Raw genomic sequence first — 19,122 nt, 5'->3', positions numbered from 1 at the left:
TTCCTTCCCGTTGTCTCCTGTCTCCTATGTGGGTCACCCACACTATCCAAAGCACCAAAAGCTGCAGAAGTGATCTTGCTCCTTTTTGAAAGCAAAGGAAGGAACAGGAGGTCAGAAGCTTGGGTGGGGCCTGAGCACTGAGGTGGAAAGAGAAGGGTGGGTGAGAAGGGTCAGTGTTGGTAGGGAGCAGGTGAGAGTCTGGAATAGTTTGTATCCCTGCTCTGAGACAGTTAGTCTTTTTATCGCTTTGATGGAGCTGTGGCTGAACCAGTGATGGCATATTAGGAAGCTGTGAGAGAGATCCAGGGTGCGAGGGTCTGAAAGGAAGTAATGGGCCAGATTTTGGGTTATGAGGGAATGATTGGGCCAGTAAGAGAGTGGAAAACTCAGGCAAGAAAGGAAAGGGGAAGCCACTGTCTCGGAAGGTGAGAATAGGAGCAGGGCTGAAAGGGAGATACTTTTGTTTGTTCTATTTTATTTTTTCTCACTGAAAATAACAAACTAATTACAGAGCTTTTGGTGGAGTTATAGGCTCCATTTATTGGGACTAGTTCATCAGCTGATTCCCAAGAACAAATCTGGCTGCTTGTAAAACACTTATTTTCCAGAATACCAGCCAATCTTCCCAGTCATGGTGCTGAATGAATTCATTGCTCATTTAATCCTCACACCACAGGATGAACAGAGCTGAAGCCGGAAGAGAGGAGGCCTGACAAGGAGCCTGGAAGAGTGGCTTCCATGGGAACCATGAAATTGGCCTCTATAGCAGGAGGTCACATTGTAGCCTGGAGGAAACGGTGTGAGACCCAAGGCAGCCGCAGGGTAGCATAAACTAATGAGTTCAGTCTTTCTGATATCCAACTTTCCTTTCTATGGCTTGATTCTAGGCGGGCACTCTGACTGCATGGGGATGGTCGTAAGGGCAAGGGAAATGGTAGAGTAGGGGTATCCAACCTTTTCACGTGAGGTGCCACATTACAATTATTGTCCTACATAGGGGGCCGGTGAGCAAATTTTGGGACGATAAAGGCATTAAAAATGTATCTTACTATTAATCAAAAGAACAACAAATGTGCATTTTGTGAAGAAGCTATAAATAAAAAACTAATTTATTAACTTAATTCCCTATCACTATATTGAACACCAAGTTCTTGAGATACCTGACATTGGTTTTTCTAGAGAGAGAGAGATACAGCACTGAAACAGGCCCTTCTGCCCACTGAGTCTGTGCTGACCATCACCACCTATTTATCCTACATTAACCCCATATTCCCTACCACATCCCCACAATTCTCCTACCACCTACCTACAATAGAGGCAATTTACAATGGCCAATTTACCTATCAACCTGCAAGTCTTTGGCTGTGGAAGGAAACTGGAGCACCCAGCGAAAACCCAGACAGTCACAGGGAGAACTTGCAAACTCCACACAGGCAGTGCGCCAGAACTGAACCTACGTTGCTGGAGCTGTGAGGCTGCAGTGCTAACCACTGTGCCACCCAGCTTGCATAAGTTCTTAATCTCGTCCCACACATTTGATTGTCGCGATGCGGAGTGTTCTGGCTAGATGTCCATCTGTCAGGAGAGATCTTGATCTCCCTCTCTCCTTCCCCGTGTGTCTCCCTGTCTCTCTCTCCCACTCTACCTCTCCACCCATCAGCCTCTGCCTTTGCCTCTCTCCCCTGACCCCCACCCTCTCTCTCCCTCCCTCGCCCTCTCTCCCTCCCTCCCCCACCCTCTCATTCCCTCCCTCCCTGCCCTCCCTCTCCTGCCCTCTCCCTCTCTCTCTCTCTTGCCCCCCTTTCTCTGTTTCTGTGTCCTTGTTATCCGCTACCTGCTCCCCACTCGGTGCTCCACGTTGGGTATCATATGGGAACTGACCCATTTCCTGCAGATGATGTCACCAACAGGAAATGGCCAAGGATTAAACCTTGGGGACGCCAAAGGTGACAGCACTTGGGCAGGAAGGGAAGGCAATGTGAAAATGTTCAGATTAGTACGAGTGGAATCATGCATGGCCAAGTGCGGCACATGCTTTTCTGTGTGACACTTACATTTGTCACACTTGAAACACTTTGGGGTGAGATGGAAAAGCTAGGTGCAAAACATGTTTTCCAAATCTTATAACCTAGTCCTAAAGCCAAAACATATACAAACTTGGCCTGCCTCTGGAAACAGACTTATTATGGGTTATTACTGATCATCAAGAATATATGTAATGGGGAATTGATGTGGCTGTATCTTGGAGAACATTTTTCTGCTGTCAGGCCCAGGTATGCTAAGGTCTCACTATCACTGCCTAGATTAAGGAAAACTTTTTTGAAAGTTTTTGAACTGCAGACAGATTCGGGGCTTTCCGACATTTTGAAATGTTTTTTTAATTTTAGCTTGTACTTACCCAGGGCGTGTTTGGAATGTGCAACTTGATACCACAAAGAGCAGTTGAGGTGAATAGCATAGATACTTTTAAGGAGATGCTAGATAAACACATGTGGGAGAAAGGAATAGAAGGATATACTGATAGGGTGAGATGAAGAGGAATGGGAGGAGCCTCATGTGAAACATAAATACCAGCATAGACCAGTTGGGCCGAATGGCCTGTTCCTGTGCTGTACATTCTATATCAGGGTTGTCCAACATACAGCCCATGAGCCAAAGGTTTCCATCCGGCCCGCAGATGTATTTCACAGATGAGAACTTTTCCATTGTCGTCTTTTTCTAGACCGGCTTTAAAAAAAATCGCAAGTCAGTTTCACAGCTGACAGGTGCTGCATTAGAGCGGAAACCGCGGTTTCTGAACTTTGGACAGATTCGGGGCTTTCCGACATTTTTTAAAAAGGCCGTCAGAAAAGCCCAAGTCTGTCGAAGTTCAGAAACCACTGTTCCCGATGTCAGCAGCTGTCAGCTGTGAAACTGACAGTGCAATGTTTTTAAAAAAACTGACCAACCACTAACCGTCTGTGCTGAGCACTCCCACTCCCTGCAACTGTCAGGGAGAGGGGGGACAGAGAGAGAGAGAGGGGGTGGGGACAGATAGAGAGAGAGAGGGGGGGGACAGATAGAGAGAGAGAGGGGGGATGGAGGGAGGGGACAGAGAGAGAGAGACAGGGGGACATAGAGACAGAGAGGGGAGCAGAGAGGGAGGACAGATAGAGAGAGGGAGAGAGGGAGAGTGGATGGATAGAGAGAGAGGGGGCAGATAGAGAGAGTGGGACAGAGAGAGAGAGGGATAGAGAGAGAGGGGACACAGAGAGAGAGAGAGAGATAGTGGGGGGACAGAGAGAGAGAGAGAGAGAGGGGGACAGAAAGAGAGAGAGAGGGGGACAGAGAGGGGGGGGGTCAGAAAGAAGGGGGCAGAGTGAGAGAGAGAGGGGGCAGAGTGAGAGAGAGAGAGAAAGGGGGGACACAAAGAGAGTAAAACAACACAGAGTGGGGCAACAGCAGAGAGAGAGTCAGAGAAAGAGGGGGAGAGAGTGATCAAGATCACTACTAACAGATGGATATCTATTTGGAATACTCCACATTACTATAATAAGTGTGCAGGCAAACATTGACTACTTGTACAAGCAATAAAATGTCAGGTATCTCACTAAATCAGGGTCCAACATAGTGATGAGAAAGTAAGTCAATAAATTAATCTTCTCATTTAAAGCTTCTTCACAAAAATGCACATTTGTAGTTGTTTTGATTAATAGTAAGATAAATTTTTAATGCCTTTATCTTTCTGAAATTGTCTCACTGGCCCCCCATGTAAGACAAAAATTGTAATGTTGTCCCGCCACCCGATAAGGTTGCACAACCCTGATCTATATCATTCCCTATGTATTAGTTCACACACCAATGCGGAGTATACTTCCGATACCATAGTATCTGATGTCTATTTTGTATTTGGTACTGAAGCATTATAACATGACGTTGTCGTTCCTTGACATACTTGTGTAAACCCTTCGGGTCTGTTATCACCAAGATTCTCTGATTTCTGACTGAACGCTGTGACATGTAAAGACTTCACAATGACCTCCTTTTCTCTCTGGTTAGGTTTGGATATTGATGGCTTGTACCGAGTCAGTGGAAATCTGGCTATCATACAGAAGCTACGTTTCAAAGTCAATCACGGTGAGAGTCCATCACACACTGAAGAGCTTGTTCGAACTACAACAAAAACTTGTACCTAGATAGCACCTTTAATGTAGTAAAACCTCCCAAAATGCTTCACAGGAGCCTAATCAGACAACATTTGATACTATGCCACCTAAGGTGATATTCGAAGAAGCAAGCAAAAGCTTGAGCAAAGAGGTAGCTTTTAAGGAGCATCTTCAAGGTGAAGAAAGAGGAGGAGAGGTTTAGGGAGGGAATCCCAGAGCTTAGGACCTAGACAGCTGAAGGCATGGTCGCCAGTAGTGGATTGGAGGAAATCAGGCATGTACAAGAGGCCAAAATTTGAGGAACACAGAGTTCTTGAAGAGTTGTAAGCCTGGAGAAGGTTATGAGATAATAAGAGGCCAGGCTATGGAGGGATTTGAACACAAGGATGAGAATTTTAAATTTGAGGTGTTGCTGGACCAAAAGTCGATGCAGGTCAGAGAGCACAGGGCTGATGGATAAATAGGACTTGATGTGAATTAGGACATGGGTAGCAGAGTTTTTCTCTTTTAGAATCAATCTAGCCTTGATTCCAGAGTGAATGTTAGGGAGAAGTTGCCTCCCTATTTTAAATCATAGCTTTAAATCATTGTTTGGTTTTAAAAGCCTGTTGTTCACCTGATGGATACAGCAAGGAAGATAAGGGATGATTAGTCAAGTGAGGTAATTTTGAATTTGATTTCAGATTCATATTACACTTCTAAATGATGCAGTTTTGCAAAGTTGGATAACTCCAAATAATTCAATGAGAAATTATACACTGCTTTTCATCCCTATGGATCTTGGAACCTCCTGGGTCTAGCTAAATTATTTCCAGAAGTGGCTAATCGGGCCTCAGACAAAAGAGTGTACTAGAAATAAAAATCATGTCTAAACGCTGCAAACATATTATTGTTGACAAAAAAGGCTTCTAAACCAGAAAGTGGGTAGTGCAGTGGTTGAATTATTGAGCTGGTAGTCCAGAGATTATGAGTTCAAATCCTAACATGACAGTCTGTGAATTTGAATTCAGTTTAAATAAAAAGTTGGTAACAGTACAAGTGAGCCATGAAGCTGATCATTGTCATTGAAGACTCAGTTAGCTTACCATGCCTTTTAGGGAACCAAACCTGTTGTTCTTACCTGATTTGACCTAAATGTGATTCTTAATTACCCTCTGAAGTGCCCAAGCAAGCTATTGAGTCCTAGGGGTAAGCAACCAATGCCCACATCCTACCAATTCATTTTGAAAAAAGCGAAGTGAAAGCTTATCTCAATGTTATTCCAATTTTCTGCACACCCAGCAAAGATACTGACTCATTCTAGAGTGGCATCATCTCCCCCAAGTGGTCATTCTTTGTGCAAAAGTTTGCAGTGAGAGTCAGAAAGCTACTTGATCGTGTGGCGATCCCGTCTAATCCCAACCTTCTCCTCATCCTATATCCCCAAGCACAGATTCCAGCAGCAAGTTACTGGGTGGCAATTAGGAATGGAAACATGGCATATTTTCCAATTGGAGTGATCCCACCACTGCATTGCTGAGGTCCACCAGCCTAGGGATTGCTCAGCATTATGCAGGATTTGAACAAGGGAACTTCCTGGTCTGCATGCCTTATTAACCACAACAAATGAGGCATCAAGGAACCAGTTGGTAACCCCATCAAGGTTGAGTCTTTATCAGTGGTGGCTCTGTTGAAGTTTAACTTATTAATTCTTTTCTTCTACTTTCTCTCTCTGCACAGATGAAAATGTGAACCTAGAGGATGGTCCATGGGATGATGTCCATGTTATCACGGGGGCTTTGAAACTCTTCTTCCGAGAGCTGGCTGAGCCACTCTTCCCATTCAACTATTTTGATAGTTTCATTAGCGCGATGAGTAAGTAAAAGTGGAATGTTTATCTTTGTGATTATATTGCCCATCTTAGCACCCCAGTTGCTGTTCCTGTTAACAGGCTACAGATATATTAAAATTAGTAAATTGTGTGTGACATTGCCCACGGTCAGTTGACGATTATAAGTTTTTTTTATACAAGGTGGTGACAACGTTGGGAGAGAGACTTCAGAAACTTATTCCACAGAGCCAACTAGTGACTAGAACCTGCAACTATATTATGACAGTTGACATTGCATTCGGAAAGGCTGACAAAACATTGATAGCAAGAAGCAAAATTTATGGATAAGAAGTGAATGCACTGCAGATATAATATGCAGATATTGCATTCATTTGATATTCCTCTAGCCATCAACATATTCATTACTAATATCACACAGGGAGACTTAAAGCCACTGTTGTTCTAGGACTGTTGGTAGGCTGAGTTCAGGAATGAAGTTCTCCTTTGCTCTGTACAGCAAAATAGCACTCTTAATACTTATTATTTTGTATGAAATGTAATGTATTTGGCCCATGAGATGAAGCAGTGAGAGTACAAGTTTGTATGTATGATATTTGTCCTCTCGTGTACTTTGTCAGTGGGAAGAACGAGGCAGATATCATGTCTGATGTAGGGAGGCTGTTTATAGCTGTTACCTATTAACTTGTTTAAATGCCCCTCCCTTGTTTTTTGAGCAAAACCCCCCCCAGAAAATGGCTGGTTTCTACGGAGATATTTGTGAGCTGGATAAACCCACTGAAGGGAATTGAGGTGGTGAGGGAGAAAATGGTGAGGTCAGTGGGAACTGTTTGGTTGTAAATAAGAACAAAACACTTTATCCCATGAAAGACTTCCTTATTCTTGTGCGCCAACTCAAGGCTGACATACTATTGGCTTTCCTAATTGCTTGCTGTCCCTACATATTAACTTTCTGTGACTCGTGTACAAGGACATCCAAATCCTTCTGAACACCAGCATTTACTAGTTTGTCATCTTTTTAAAATAAAAAATCTGCTTTTCCATTCTTCCTGCCAAGGTGGATAATTTTGCATTCCCTACATTATACTCCAGCTGCCACCTTCTTACCTGCTCTTTAACCTGTATATATCTGTATGCCCTCCTCACAGCTTACTTTTCCACTTAGCTTTGAATTGTCAGCAAACTTGGACACATTACATTCAGTCCTCTCACCCACATCATGGATACAGATTGTAAAAAGTACATTTTCAAAATTTATAACTAACCTGACCAAAGGTCAGTACTTTATTGGTTTATCTTTTAATTACCAGAGTTAGCAGTTGTATCATTTACAATTTACAGTTCAATCCAATCTTTCACTTATTCTCTTTCTTGGCTTGGTTTAAAAACAATGAGTAGTGAACCTTGGAAATCCATACTGTGAATCAGTTTGTTTTTCCTTGTGTTTATGTTGAAGCAAAGTGTCAGGTCTGTAGTGGCTTGCAGCAGGTACCTGAAAACTGTGGAAAATTGTATCCAAGTGTCCAAAAAATCAGCAAAATAGGGATCCTGTTTGGCCAAGCTTTTGGTCACTTGTCCCAATATGTCCTTATGTGGTTCAGTGTCAAATTTTGTTTGATAACGGCCCTTACGTTAAAGGCGCTATATGAATGCAAGTTGTGTTGTTTCAGTAATTTAGTAGTGGGTAGCACACAATGCCTCAAAGTGCTGATATGGGTTTAGTCTGACTACTTAAGAGCAGGCTGAGGTTTCCAGTCAGAGGCTGCAAGATCTCCTTCAGGGCGGACAGTCAGACCTAGATGGTCCCTAATGCCTCCTGGCAGCTAGGTACAAGAAACATTAGTGGTGTATTGTGAACAAGCCATGTACTTCTCTTTCTCCTCGGTCTCCTTTTAGAAGGGTCATATCCTGCAGACAAAAGCAGGATCCTTTAGAAAATGGGAAATTTAACACACCTTTTTAAAAAATTAATCTTCTACTCAGTATTGAAAGGAATAGGGTTTGAAAATGTAATAAGCAGTCAATATCAGTATACCACAATTCAATAAAACATGTTGCAAGAAGGTTTGCATTGTATTGGAACTGGGGATAGGAAAGGAAAAAGAAAATGCTTTGTGTTGCTGAGGTGACTTTGTATAAATTTTATAGCACAGAAGGAGGCCCTTCAGCCCAACAAACCTGTTTCCGATCTCAACGTGGTCCCATTCCCCTGCCTTTCCCAGTGTCTTTTAAGTTTAAACAGAAATGCTGGAAATACTCAGCAGGTCCGGCAGCATCTGTGGAGAGAGAGACAGTTTACATTTTAGGCTGATGTCACATGTTCTAACAACCCCCGTGTAAAATAAATGAATCCTGTCTACTCCTGGTGTTCCTTTGGTGATCACCATCTATAAACTAGATTGAATGAGAAAGGGGGCTCCTGTTTACTTTGTCATGGTAAGCTGCCACTCAGCTGGACTGTGTTGTCATGTGCTGTCGTGCACTTCATCTGAACCCTTGTCAGATTGACATTTTCAGGGCCTACAAGTAAATTGCCTACCTATCAACCCTAAAAGGTACACGGCACAAGAAAACATAACTGGGGCAAAAACTGAGAGAAAGTCCTTTTTTTTCTCAAAAACTGGATTGAATGTTCCTGCCCCCTTTCAAAATGCTTCCTTTTTTTTTTACAGAACTGGGAGATCCTGGTCAACGTTTGACATATATGAAAGATTTAATCCATTCACTCCCTGTACCCAACCATGATACCATGCAAGTTCTCTTCAAACACCTGTGCAAGTGAGTACCTGCTTTCACTCTGGATGAGGTACATTGTGTGAAATGCCAAAAAGCGATGAAAGTGAACTTATACGATTTACTAGTTTCTGTTGCACCTCAGTCTTTTGTGTCCTTTAATGCTCTTAGTTGGTGCAGCAGTTTAGCCCATCTGCAACAAGGACAGCTGTCTTTGGAAAATGGACCCTGGTAGTTGCTGGCACCATAACCAATAGGAAACTTCAAGAACAGAAAATCTCCATTTGGACTGACAAACACAAAGTGGTTCTTTAAAACTCATCTTCTCCCCAGATTCTTCGAGCACAGCTTTCTCTGGAAACACATCCAGTTGTTTCTTGAACTTATTAAACTGTTTTCATCATTCCTTTTAACTCATTGCATATCTTTAATTCTCTTAGTTCAGGCAGAGCTATTTGACATTCTATTTATTCCTAACTTCTAAATTATTGGCGGAATGTACACAGTGGGGACAGGAAACAGGAGTTGGGACTATTTCCCGGTCCTGAACCTGTCCCGGAAGGGGAAACAGTCACTGACCTGGGATTTTCATGGATGTGTCCCTTTAAATGCCATGGAGACAGGTTCCCTGCCCAATTAAGGATGCAGGCAGACTCTTGAAGCTGGAGGGCCAATCAGAGGCCTTCCAGCTTGAGAGGAACAGCAGGCTGCAGTAAAGGGTAAATAACTGATAGGGCGTTTCAACATGGAGGCACCCTGTCGCCAACTTTTTAAAAACTTTAAATAAAGAACAGATTCAGCAGCCTGACCACCACTGCGGGGCTGGTAGTGGAATCCCCTCTACAGGGTGGACTTTGACTGCACTTGCACCCAGGCAGGCAGGGAGGGCCTGTAAGCCTGCCTGGAGCACTGCACCACCTGCGCCCCCCACCCCCACCCTGCTGCTGTGTGCCCCCCGTCGTGTCGGCAAACAGGAGGCCAACTCGGAAATCCCAGTCGGCCTCCTTTAGGTGGGTTTATTGAGCCTAATTGGCTACCCACATCATTACTCTTTTAGTTTGTGAATTCTTTGTCGGTGGAAATCATTTATTTGCACAGCTTTCTCAATCTCCATCATTTTGAGAAGAACATTCTTCAATAAAAACAGGCAGACATAGAAATACATAGAAGCTGCAATACGTAAACCAGGCATTCAGCCCAACCAACCCATGTTGGTGTTTACCCTGATTGCAAGTAAATAATTCCATTCACATTTGCCCACCCTGTTCCCATTATCCCTTCAACTTCATTTCCTTCTTCCACCTTTCCAATCTAATCTTGAATGTTGACATAGTTTCTACTTCAACCACTAAACCTCGAAATTAATTCCACTAACAAATGTTAACTTGTGGTGTTCTGCAAGGCTCTGTGTTGGGGCCTCAACTATTCAGTGCATTCATTAACATCTTACATGATGGGATAGAAAGCCTCATATCCAAATTTGCCGATGAAACAAAGATGAGAGGCCTTGTAAACAGTGTAGATGGAAGAGTAACATCACAAAGAGATATTGATAGGTTAAACAAACTAAGGTTGTATTCCCTGGAATTTAGAAGGTTAAAGGGTGATTTGGCCAAAGTTTTCAAGATATTAAGGGAAACAGATAGGGTAGAGAGAAACTCTTTCCACTGAGTGCAAAGTCTAAAACTAGGGGGTATAGTCTAACAATTAGATCTTTCAGGAGTGAAATTAGGAAACACTTAAACAAACAAAGGTAGGGAGAATTTTGGAACTCTCTTCTGCAAACGTCATTTGATGCTGGATCAATTATAAATTTTAAATCTGAGATCGATAGATGTTAGTTAACTAATGGCAATAAAGGATATGGGGAAAAGGCAGCTATATAGAGTTAAGTAGCAGATCAGCCATGATTTCATTGAATGGCGGAACAAGGTCGAGGGGCTAAATGGCCTTACTCCTGTTCCTATGTTATGTAATCTCATTACTCTCTGAATGAAAAGATTTTTCCTGCCCCCATTCTAAATTTTGCTGCATTTAGTCTTATATCTACAGCCCATCATTCTCGATCCCTGAGCTATTGGAAACAGTTTCTATCTGCCCTGTCTTAGCCTTTCGTAATTTTAAATACTTTTATTATGTCACTTCATAATCTGCATTGTTCAAATGAAAAAAGCCCAGCCTTTTCTCAGAGCTTTGATTCCTGAGATCTGGTATCAACTTTGTTACACTACCTTCCCAGAGGGAACAGTTAGAATCATTCCACTGGTGACCATCCAACACCTGATGTAGTAGTAGTAGCATCATATCACATCCTTTGGTTTGCACTCACTAGTAAAGTTCCCAGGAGGAAGTTTTGTGTTGAGAATTTTACACATGATTCAGGAATTTCTCATAGCCTAACATATACTTGAACGCATAATCTAGGCTGACACCTCAGTGCAGTACTGAGGGAGTGTTGCACTGCCAGAGGTGCCATCTTTCAGATGAGACACTAAATCAAAGACTTATTTGTCCTCTCGTGAACATAAAAGATCCTATGGCACCCTTTAAAGAAGAGTAGGGGAGTTCTCCTGGGTGTCTTGGCCAAATTTTATCCCTCAACTATATCAATATAATAAATGATCTTGTCATTATCTTATTTTTTTCTGTGGGATCTTGCTGTATGCAAATTGGCTGCCACATGTCCTGCATAATAGCAGTGACTAACTTTTTTTTTTAAAAGTGCTGAATTGACTGTGAAGTATTTTGTGCCATTCTGAGGTTGTGAAAGGCACTATGAAAAATGCAAGTTTCTTTTTCACTCCAGCATTCCGAGGCTAGTGTTAGATAGCTCTCCAATCCTTTAACCTTATAGTCCACTTCACATGCTGCAATACCACCCAGAGCTTCAACTAGAGTTTTCCTCCAGAAACACCTTGTACCTGATCACACTGCACATAGTGTTGGCAGGGCAGTATAGGACTGGGTTTACTTCATGTGGATGTTCACAGGGTAGTTGATCATCAAGGATTGTTTATTCAAATTGAGATAACTAGATAAAGGGCCAAAACCTATTGTGCAAGAAAGTTGAAAAGAGTAAGAGGGAAAATTCAGTAAATGACGAAGTAGTGGTCAGATGATGTCAAGCTTTGGATTTAAAATTGTAGATTGTAAGGAAAAGAGGTATAAGGAATTCCAGCTTTCTGAGGTTCTGGAATAAAATCATTCAGAGTAGCAGATGGCACAGTGTACCCTGAGGATACAGGGAGAAGGAAAGGAGCGTGTATGAGATGGCATAGTGTTCAGAAGCTATCACTGGGTTATAATAAACAAGGCAAACACAAACATACAGACCAGAAAGGCCCCGTGTTTGGTCCTCAGTCTGTGCTGAGTTACCTGATTGGCAAGGGTGATATAGTTTGCCTGATTGTTCCCAGTCTAAAGGATGGAAAGGCAACTGGGGCTCCTACTCCTGCATGTTTAGGTGTGTGTGAACGCAATTTGGCTCAGCTCTGGTACCTCACACAGTCAAACAGCCTTCTGACATTCATGATCAAGGCTCACTCAAGTATTGCCACTTCAATAAGTGATCATATTGTGGAATAAAAACAAAAAGTGCTGGAAAATACTCAGCAGGTCTGACAGCATCTGTGGAGAGAGAAGCAAAGTTACAATTTCAGGTCAGTGACCTTTCATCAGAACTGATGATAATATGAATTGATCATATTGTGGTCCATGGCCAGTGCTCAAGGAACTGTTCACAAATCAAAGGCGTCAGTAGTGGACATACGAACAGGAGCAGGAGTAGGCCACTCGGCCCTTCAAGCCTGCTCTGCCATTCAATAAGTTCATGGCTGAACTGGTTACTCCAGATTTCTAGCTATCCCCGATAACCTTTCACCCCCTTTCATATCAAGAATCTATCTGTCTCTGCCTTAAAAATATTCAAAAGACTCTGCTTCCACCACCTTTTGAGGAAGAGAATTCCAAAGACTCACACACCCTCTGAGAGAAACAATTTCTCCTCATCTCTGTCTTAAATGGGCAACCCCTTATTTTTAAACAGTGACCCCTAGTTCTAGATTCTCCCACAAGGGGAACCATCCTTTCCACATCCATCCTGTCAAGACCCCTCAGGATCTTATGTTTCAATCAAGTCACCTCTTACTCTTCTAAATTCCAGCAGATACAAGCCTAACGTGTCCAATCTTTCCTCATAAGACAGCCCGCCCATTCTAGGTATTAATCTAGTAAACCTTCTCTGTACTGCCTCCAAAGCATTTACATCCTTCCTTAAATAAAGAGACCAGTACTGTACACAGTACATCAGATTGTGGTCTCACCAATGCCCTGTATAGCTGAAGCATAACCTTCCTACATTTGTATTCAATACCCCTTGCGATAAACAATAGCATTCTATTAGCTTTTCTAATTACGTGCTGTACCTGTATACTAACCTTTTGCAATTCATGCACTAGGACACCCAGATCCCTCTGCATCTCAGAGTTCTGCAATCTCTCACCATTTAGATAATATGCTTCTGTTTTATTCCTCCTGCCAAAATGGACAATTTCACACTTTCCCACATTATACTCCATTTGCCAGGTCTTTGCCTATCTTAACCTATCTATATCCCTTTGTAGCCCCCTTATGTCCTCTTCACAAGTTACTTTCCTACCTATCTTTGTGTGATCATCAAATTTAGCATCATAACTTCAGTCCCTTTATCTAAGTCATTTATATAAATTGTAAAAAGTTGAGGCCCCAGCACAGATCCCTGAGGCATACCACTCCTTACATCTTGCCAACCAGAAAATGACTCATTTATGCCTACATTCTGTTTCCTGTTAGCTAGCCAATCTTCTATCCATGCCAATATGTTATTCCCTACACCATGAGCTTTTATTTACTGCAATAATCTTTGTGGCACCTTATCAAATGCCTTTTGGAAATCTAAGTACAATACATCCACCAGTTCCCCTTTATCCACAGCACATGTAACTCCCTCAAAGAACTCCAATAAATTGGTTAAACATGATTTCCCTTTCACAAAACCATGTTGACTCTGCCTGATTACCTTGAATTTTTCTAAATGCTCTGCTATAATGTCTTTAATAATAGCTTCTAACATTTTCCCTAAGACGGATGTTAAGCTAACTGGCCTGTAGTTTCCTGCTTTCTGTCTCCCTCCCTTTTTGAATAAAGGAGATACATTCACTATTTTCCAATCTAACGGAACCTTCCCTGAATCTAGCGAATTTTGGAAAATTGAAACTAATGCATCAGCTATCTCACTAGCCACTTCTTTTAAGACCGTAAGATGAAGTCCATCAGGACCCGGGACTTGTTAGCCCGCAGCTCCAACAATTTGTTCGGTACCAATTCCCTGGTGATTGTAATTTTCTTGAGTTCCTCCCTCCCTTCCATTTCCTGACTTACAGCTAATACTGGGATGTTACTTGTATCCTCAATAGTGAAGACCGATGCAAAATATCTGTTCAATTCATCTGCCATCTCCTTATTATCCATTATTAATTCCCAGACTCACTTTCTATAGGACCAACGCTCACTTTGTTAACTCTTTTCTTTTTAAAATATCTATAAAAACTCTATATTTATATAATATATAAACTTTATATTTCTAGCTAGCTTTCTCTTGTACTCTAATTTTACCTTCCCTATCAATCTTTTAGTCATTCTTTGCTGTTTTTTATATTTTGTCCAATCTTCTGACCTGCCTCCCATCTTTGCACAACTTTAGTCTTTTTCTTGAAGTTTGATACTATCTTTAACTATTTTAGTTAACCACGGATGGCGGGTCCCACCCTTGGAATTTTTCTTTCTCATTGAGATGTATCTATTCTGTGTACTCTGAAATATCCCCTTCAATGTCTGCCACTGCATCACTATTGACCTATCCCTTAACCTGATTTGCCAGTTCACTTTAGCTAGCTCTGCTTTCATGCCCACATGATTGCCCTTATTTAAGTTTAAAATACTAGTCTTGGACTCACTCTTCTCTCCCTCAAACTGAATGTAAAATTCAATCATATTATGATTGCTGCTACCTAGGGGCGCCTTAACTATGAGGCCATTAATTAATCCCATCTCGTTGCACAATACCAGGTCTAGCATAGCCTCCTCTCTGGTTGGCTCCAGAATGTATTGTTCCAAGAAATTATCCTGGAAACATTCTATGTACTCCTTACCTAGGCTATCTAGGTGCCCATCTGATTTTTCAAGTCTATATGTAGGTTAAAATCCCCCATAATTATCGCTGTATCTTTCTGACAAGCTGCCATTATGTCTTGCTTTATACCCTGTCCTACAGTATGGTTAATGTTAGGTGGCCTGTACACCACTCCCACAAGTGACTTCTTGCCTTTATGATTTCTCATCTCACACAAACTGCTTCTACATCCTGGTCTCCTGAACTTAGGTCATCCCTCTCTATTGCACTAATACCATCATTAATTAATAGAGCTACACCTCCACCTTTTCCTAGCTTCCTGTCCTTCCTAAATGTCATGTACCCTTCAATATTCAGGTCTCAATCTATGTCATCCTGCAGCCATGTCTCTGTAATGGCTATCTGATTGTACTTATTTATTTCTATTTGTGCTCTCAGTTCATCTGTTTTGTTTTGAATACTATGTGCATTCAGATACAGAGCCTCTAGTTTTGTCCTTTTATTATTTTTGTCACCTCTAGCCTTATCTGTTGACTTACTCTTAGATTTGTATGCTCTGTTCCTTCCTGCCACAGTCTGTTTAACATTTCCCATATTAATACTTTTCTCTCTTGCCTTGTCTCTACTCCTTGATTTTTTACCATGTCTTCCCAAATTTGATCCCTTGCCTTCACTATTCAGTTCAAAACCCTCTCTACTTCCCTAGTTATACAGCTCGCTAGAACACCAACCCCAGCACAGTTCAGATGTAGACCATCCCAACGGTACAGGTACCACTGCCCCGCGAACCAGAATCCACTTCTGCCACACCAGTCTTTGAGCCACGCATTAATTTCTCTAATCTTATTTGCTCTATGCCAATTTGCACGTGGCTCAGGTAATAATCCAGAGATTGTTACCTTTAAGGTTCTACTTCTTAATTTGGTTCCTCATACTGACTATGCAGAACCTCTTTCCTTGTCCTGCCTATGTCATTGGTACCTACATGGACCGCGACAACTGGATCCTCTCCTTCCCACTGTATGTTCCTCTCCAGCCCTGAGCAGATGTCCCAAACCCTGGCACTGGGTAGGCAACATAGCCCTCTGGACTTTCGCTCTTTGCTGCAGAAAACAGTATCAATCCCCCAATCCCCTTAACTATACTGTCCCCTATTACCACTACATTCCTTTTTTCTCCCTCCACTGGAATGGCTTCCTGTACCATGGTGCCATGGTCAGGTTACTCATCCACCCTGCAGCCCCCACTCTCATCCAAACAAGCTGAAAGAACCTCAGACCTGGTGGACAATTGCAAAGGCTGAGGGTCCTGCACTCCTGCCCTCTGGGTCCCCTTACCTGCCTCAGCTGCAGCCACACTCTCCTGTCCCTGGCCACTGACCAAATCAGAAGACCCTATCCTAAGGGGGTACCACCTCCTGGTACAAAATGACCAAGTAACTTTCCCCCCTCCCTGTCACAGTGTCTGCAGCTCGGACTCCAGTTCAATGACTCTGAGCCAAAGATCTTCGAGCCGCAAATACTTACTGCAGATGTGTTTGCCCTGGATCACACTGGCTCCAGGAGCTCCCACATGCTGCAGCTGTGACATTTCACCTGTCCTGCCATCCTTAATATGTTTTAATTAACTACTTAATTATTTTTTTCAATGATTTATTTTATTGTCCTTTCTTTAATATATTTTATTAAGCTTAACACTAGTCCCTTTACTATTTTAAATGTTAGGATTAGAATGGACCTTAATCATTTACCAGACATTCACCAAACAGGTAGCTTCTTCCCAAACCAATCACCTACCTGCTTGCCTGTGATGTTTGATGCTATGTTTAATTTAAATAAAATTAAATTAAAAGCTTACCTGTATACTCACCCCGGCGGCTCTCTGTTTCCCTGCTGTCTTTGTTTATTGTGATGTCACTCTGATGTCACTTTTCATTTTTTTTTCCCCTGCTCTGCTCCTGCTGCTCCCGCCATGCTCTTCTCTCTTTCTCCGCTTCCGCCTTGCTCCTCTCCCTCTCTCCGCTTGTGTCGTGCTCCTCTCTCTCTCTCTGCTCCCGCCGTGCTCCCCTCTCTCTCTGCTCCTTCCGTGCTCCTCTCTCTCTCCGCTTCCGCCTTGCTCCTCTCTCTCTCCGCTTCCGCCTTGCTCCTCTCTCTCTCCGCTTCCGCCTTGCTCCTCTCTCTCTCCGCTTCCGCCTTGCTCCTCTCTCTCTCTGCTCCCGCTGTGCTCCTCTCTCTCTCTGCTCCTGCCGTGCTCCTCTCTCTCTCTGCTCCCGCCGTGCTCCTCTCTCTGCTCCCGCCGTGCTCCTCTCTCTCTCTGCTCCCGCCGTGCTCCTCTCTCTCTCTGCTGCTTCCGTGCTCCTCTCTCTCTCCGCTTCCGCCTTGCTCCTCTCTCTCTCTGCTCCCGCCGTGCTCCTCTCTCTCTCTGCTCCTTCCGTGCTCCTCTCTCTCTCTCCACTTCCGCCGTGCTCCTCTCCCTCTCCGCTCCCGCCGTGCTCCTCTCTCCCTCTGCTCCTGCCGTGCTCCTCTCTCTCTCTCTGCTCCTGCCGTGCTCCTCTCTCTCTCTCTGCTCCTGCCGTGCTCCTCTCTCTCTCTCTGCTCCCGCCGTGCTCCTCTCTCTCTCTCTGCTCCCGCCATGCTCCTCTCTCTCTCTCTGCTCCCGCCGTGCTCCTCTCTCTCTCTGCTCCCGCCGTGCTCCTCTCTCTCTCTCTCTGCTCCCACCGTGCTCCTCTCTCTCTCCGCTCCCGCCGTGCTCCTCTCTCTCTCTCTCTGCTCCTGCCGTGCTCCTCTCTCTCTCTCTCTGCTCCTGCCGTGCTCCTCTCTCTCTCTCTCTGCTCCTGCCGTGCTCCTCTCTCTCTCTCTCTGCTCCTGCCGTGCTCCTCTCTCTCTCTCTCTGCTCCTGCCGTGCTCCTCTCTCTCTCTCTCTGCTCCTGCCGTGCTCCTCTCTCTCTCTCTCTGCTCCTGCCGTGCTCCTCTCCCTCTCTCTCTGCTCCTGCCGTGCTCCTCTCTCTCTCTCTCTGCTCCTGCCGTGCTCCTCTCTCTCTCTCTCCGCTCCCGCCGTGCTCCTCTCTCTCTCTCTCTGCTCCTGCCGTGCTCCTCTCTCTCTCTCCACTCCCGCCGTGCTCCTCTCTCTCTCTCTCTGCTTCCAGTGCTCCTCTCTCTCTCCGCTCCCGCCATGCTCCTCTCTCTCTCTCTGCTCCCGCCGTGCTCCTCTCTCTCTCTGCTCCTGCCGTGCTCCTCTCTCTCTCTCTCTGCTCCCACCGTGCTCCTCTCTCTCTCTCTCTGCTTCCAGTGCTCCTCTCTCTCTCCGCTCCCGCCATGCTCTTCTCTCTCTCTCTCCGCTTCCACTGTGCTCCTCTCTCTCTCTCTGCTCCCACCATGCTCCTCTCTCTCTCTCTGCTCCCGCCGTGCTCCTCTCTCTCTCTGCTCCCGCCGCGCTCCTCTCTCTCTCTCTCCACTCCCGCCGTGCTCCTCTCTCTCTCTCTCTGCTTCCAGTGCTCCTCTCTCTCTCCGCTCCCGCCATGCTCTTCTCTCTCTCTCTCCGCTTCCACTGTGCTCCTCTCTCTCTCTCTGCTCCCGCCGTGCTCCTCTCTCTCTCCGCTTCCACTGTGCTCCTCTCTCTCTGCTCCTGCCGTGCTCCTCTCTCTCTCTCTGCTCCCACCGTGCTCCTCTCTCTCTCTCTGCTCCCGCCATGCTCCTCTCGCTCTCTGCTCCCGCCGTGCTCCTCTCTCTCTGCTCCCGCCGTGCTCCTCTCTCTCTCTCTCCGCTCCCGCCGTGCTCCTCTCTCTCTCTCTCTCTGCTTCCAGTGCTCCTCTCTCTCTCCGCTCCCGCCATGCTCTTCTCTCTCTCTCCGCTTCCACTGTGCTCCTCTCTCTCTCTCTGCTCCCGCCGTGCTCCTCTCTCTCTCCGCTTCCACTGTGCTCCCCTCTCTCTCTCTCCGCTCCCGCCATGCTCTTCTCTCTCTCTCTCTCCGCTTCCACTGTGCTCCTCTCTCTCTCTCTGCTCCCGCCGTGCTCCTCTCTCTCTCTCCGCTTCCACTGTGCTCCTCTCTCTCTGCTCCTGCCGTGTTCCTCTCTCTCTTTCTCTGCTCCCGCCGTGCTCCTCTCCCCCTCTCTCTGCTCCCGCCGTGCTCCTCTCCCTCTCTCTGCTCCAGCTGTGCTCCTCTCTCTCTCTGCTCCCGCCGTGCTCCTCTCTCTCTCTCCGCTCCCACCGTGCTCCTCTCTCTCTCTCTCTCTGCTTCCGCTGTGCTCC

General features: G+C 44.7%; 1 protein-coding gene across 2 annotated transcripts in view; it reads left to right on the top strand.

Annotated features, from left to right (window-relative positions):
• Positions 1-19,122, top strand: part of LOC137348065 (rho GTPase-activating protein 27-like) — a 212,896-nt gene that overhangs the window by 184,966 nt on the left and 8,808 nt on the right. For both annotated transcript variants that reach the window (XM_068013210.1, XM_068013212.1), the window contains 3 exons: positions 4,039-4,116; positions 5,865-5,999; positions 8,646-8,751. In XM_068013210.1, the coding sequence (XP_067869311.1) occupies positions 4,039-4,116; positions 5,865-5,999; positions 8,646-8,751 (319 nt within the window). The remainder of the gene's footprint in view (positions 1-4,038; positions 4,117-5,864; positions 6,000-8,645; positions 8,752-19,122) is intronic.

Source organism: Heterodontus francisci, chromosome 33 (assembly GCF_036365525.1).
Source record: "Heterodontus francisci isolate sHetFra1 chromosome 33, sHetFra1.hap1, whole genome shotgun sequence".
NCBI classification, from domain to species: Eukaryota; Metazoa; Chordata; class Chondrichthyes; order Heterodontiformes; family Heterodontidae; genus Heterodontus; species Heterodontus francisci.
Note: the sequence above shows the minus strand (reverse complement) of the source record. Positions and strands in the feature narration are given on the sequence as shown.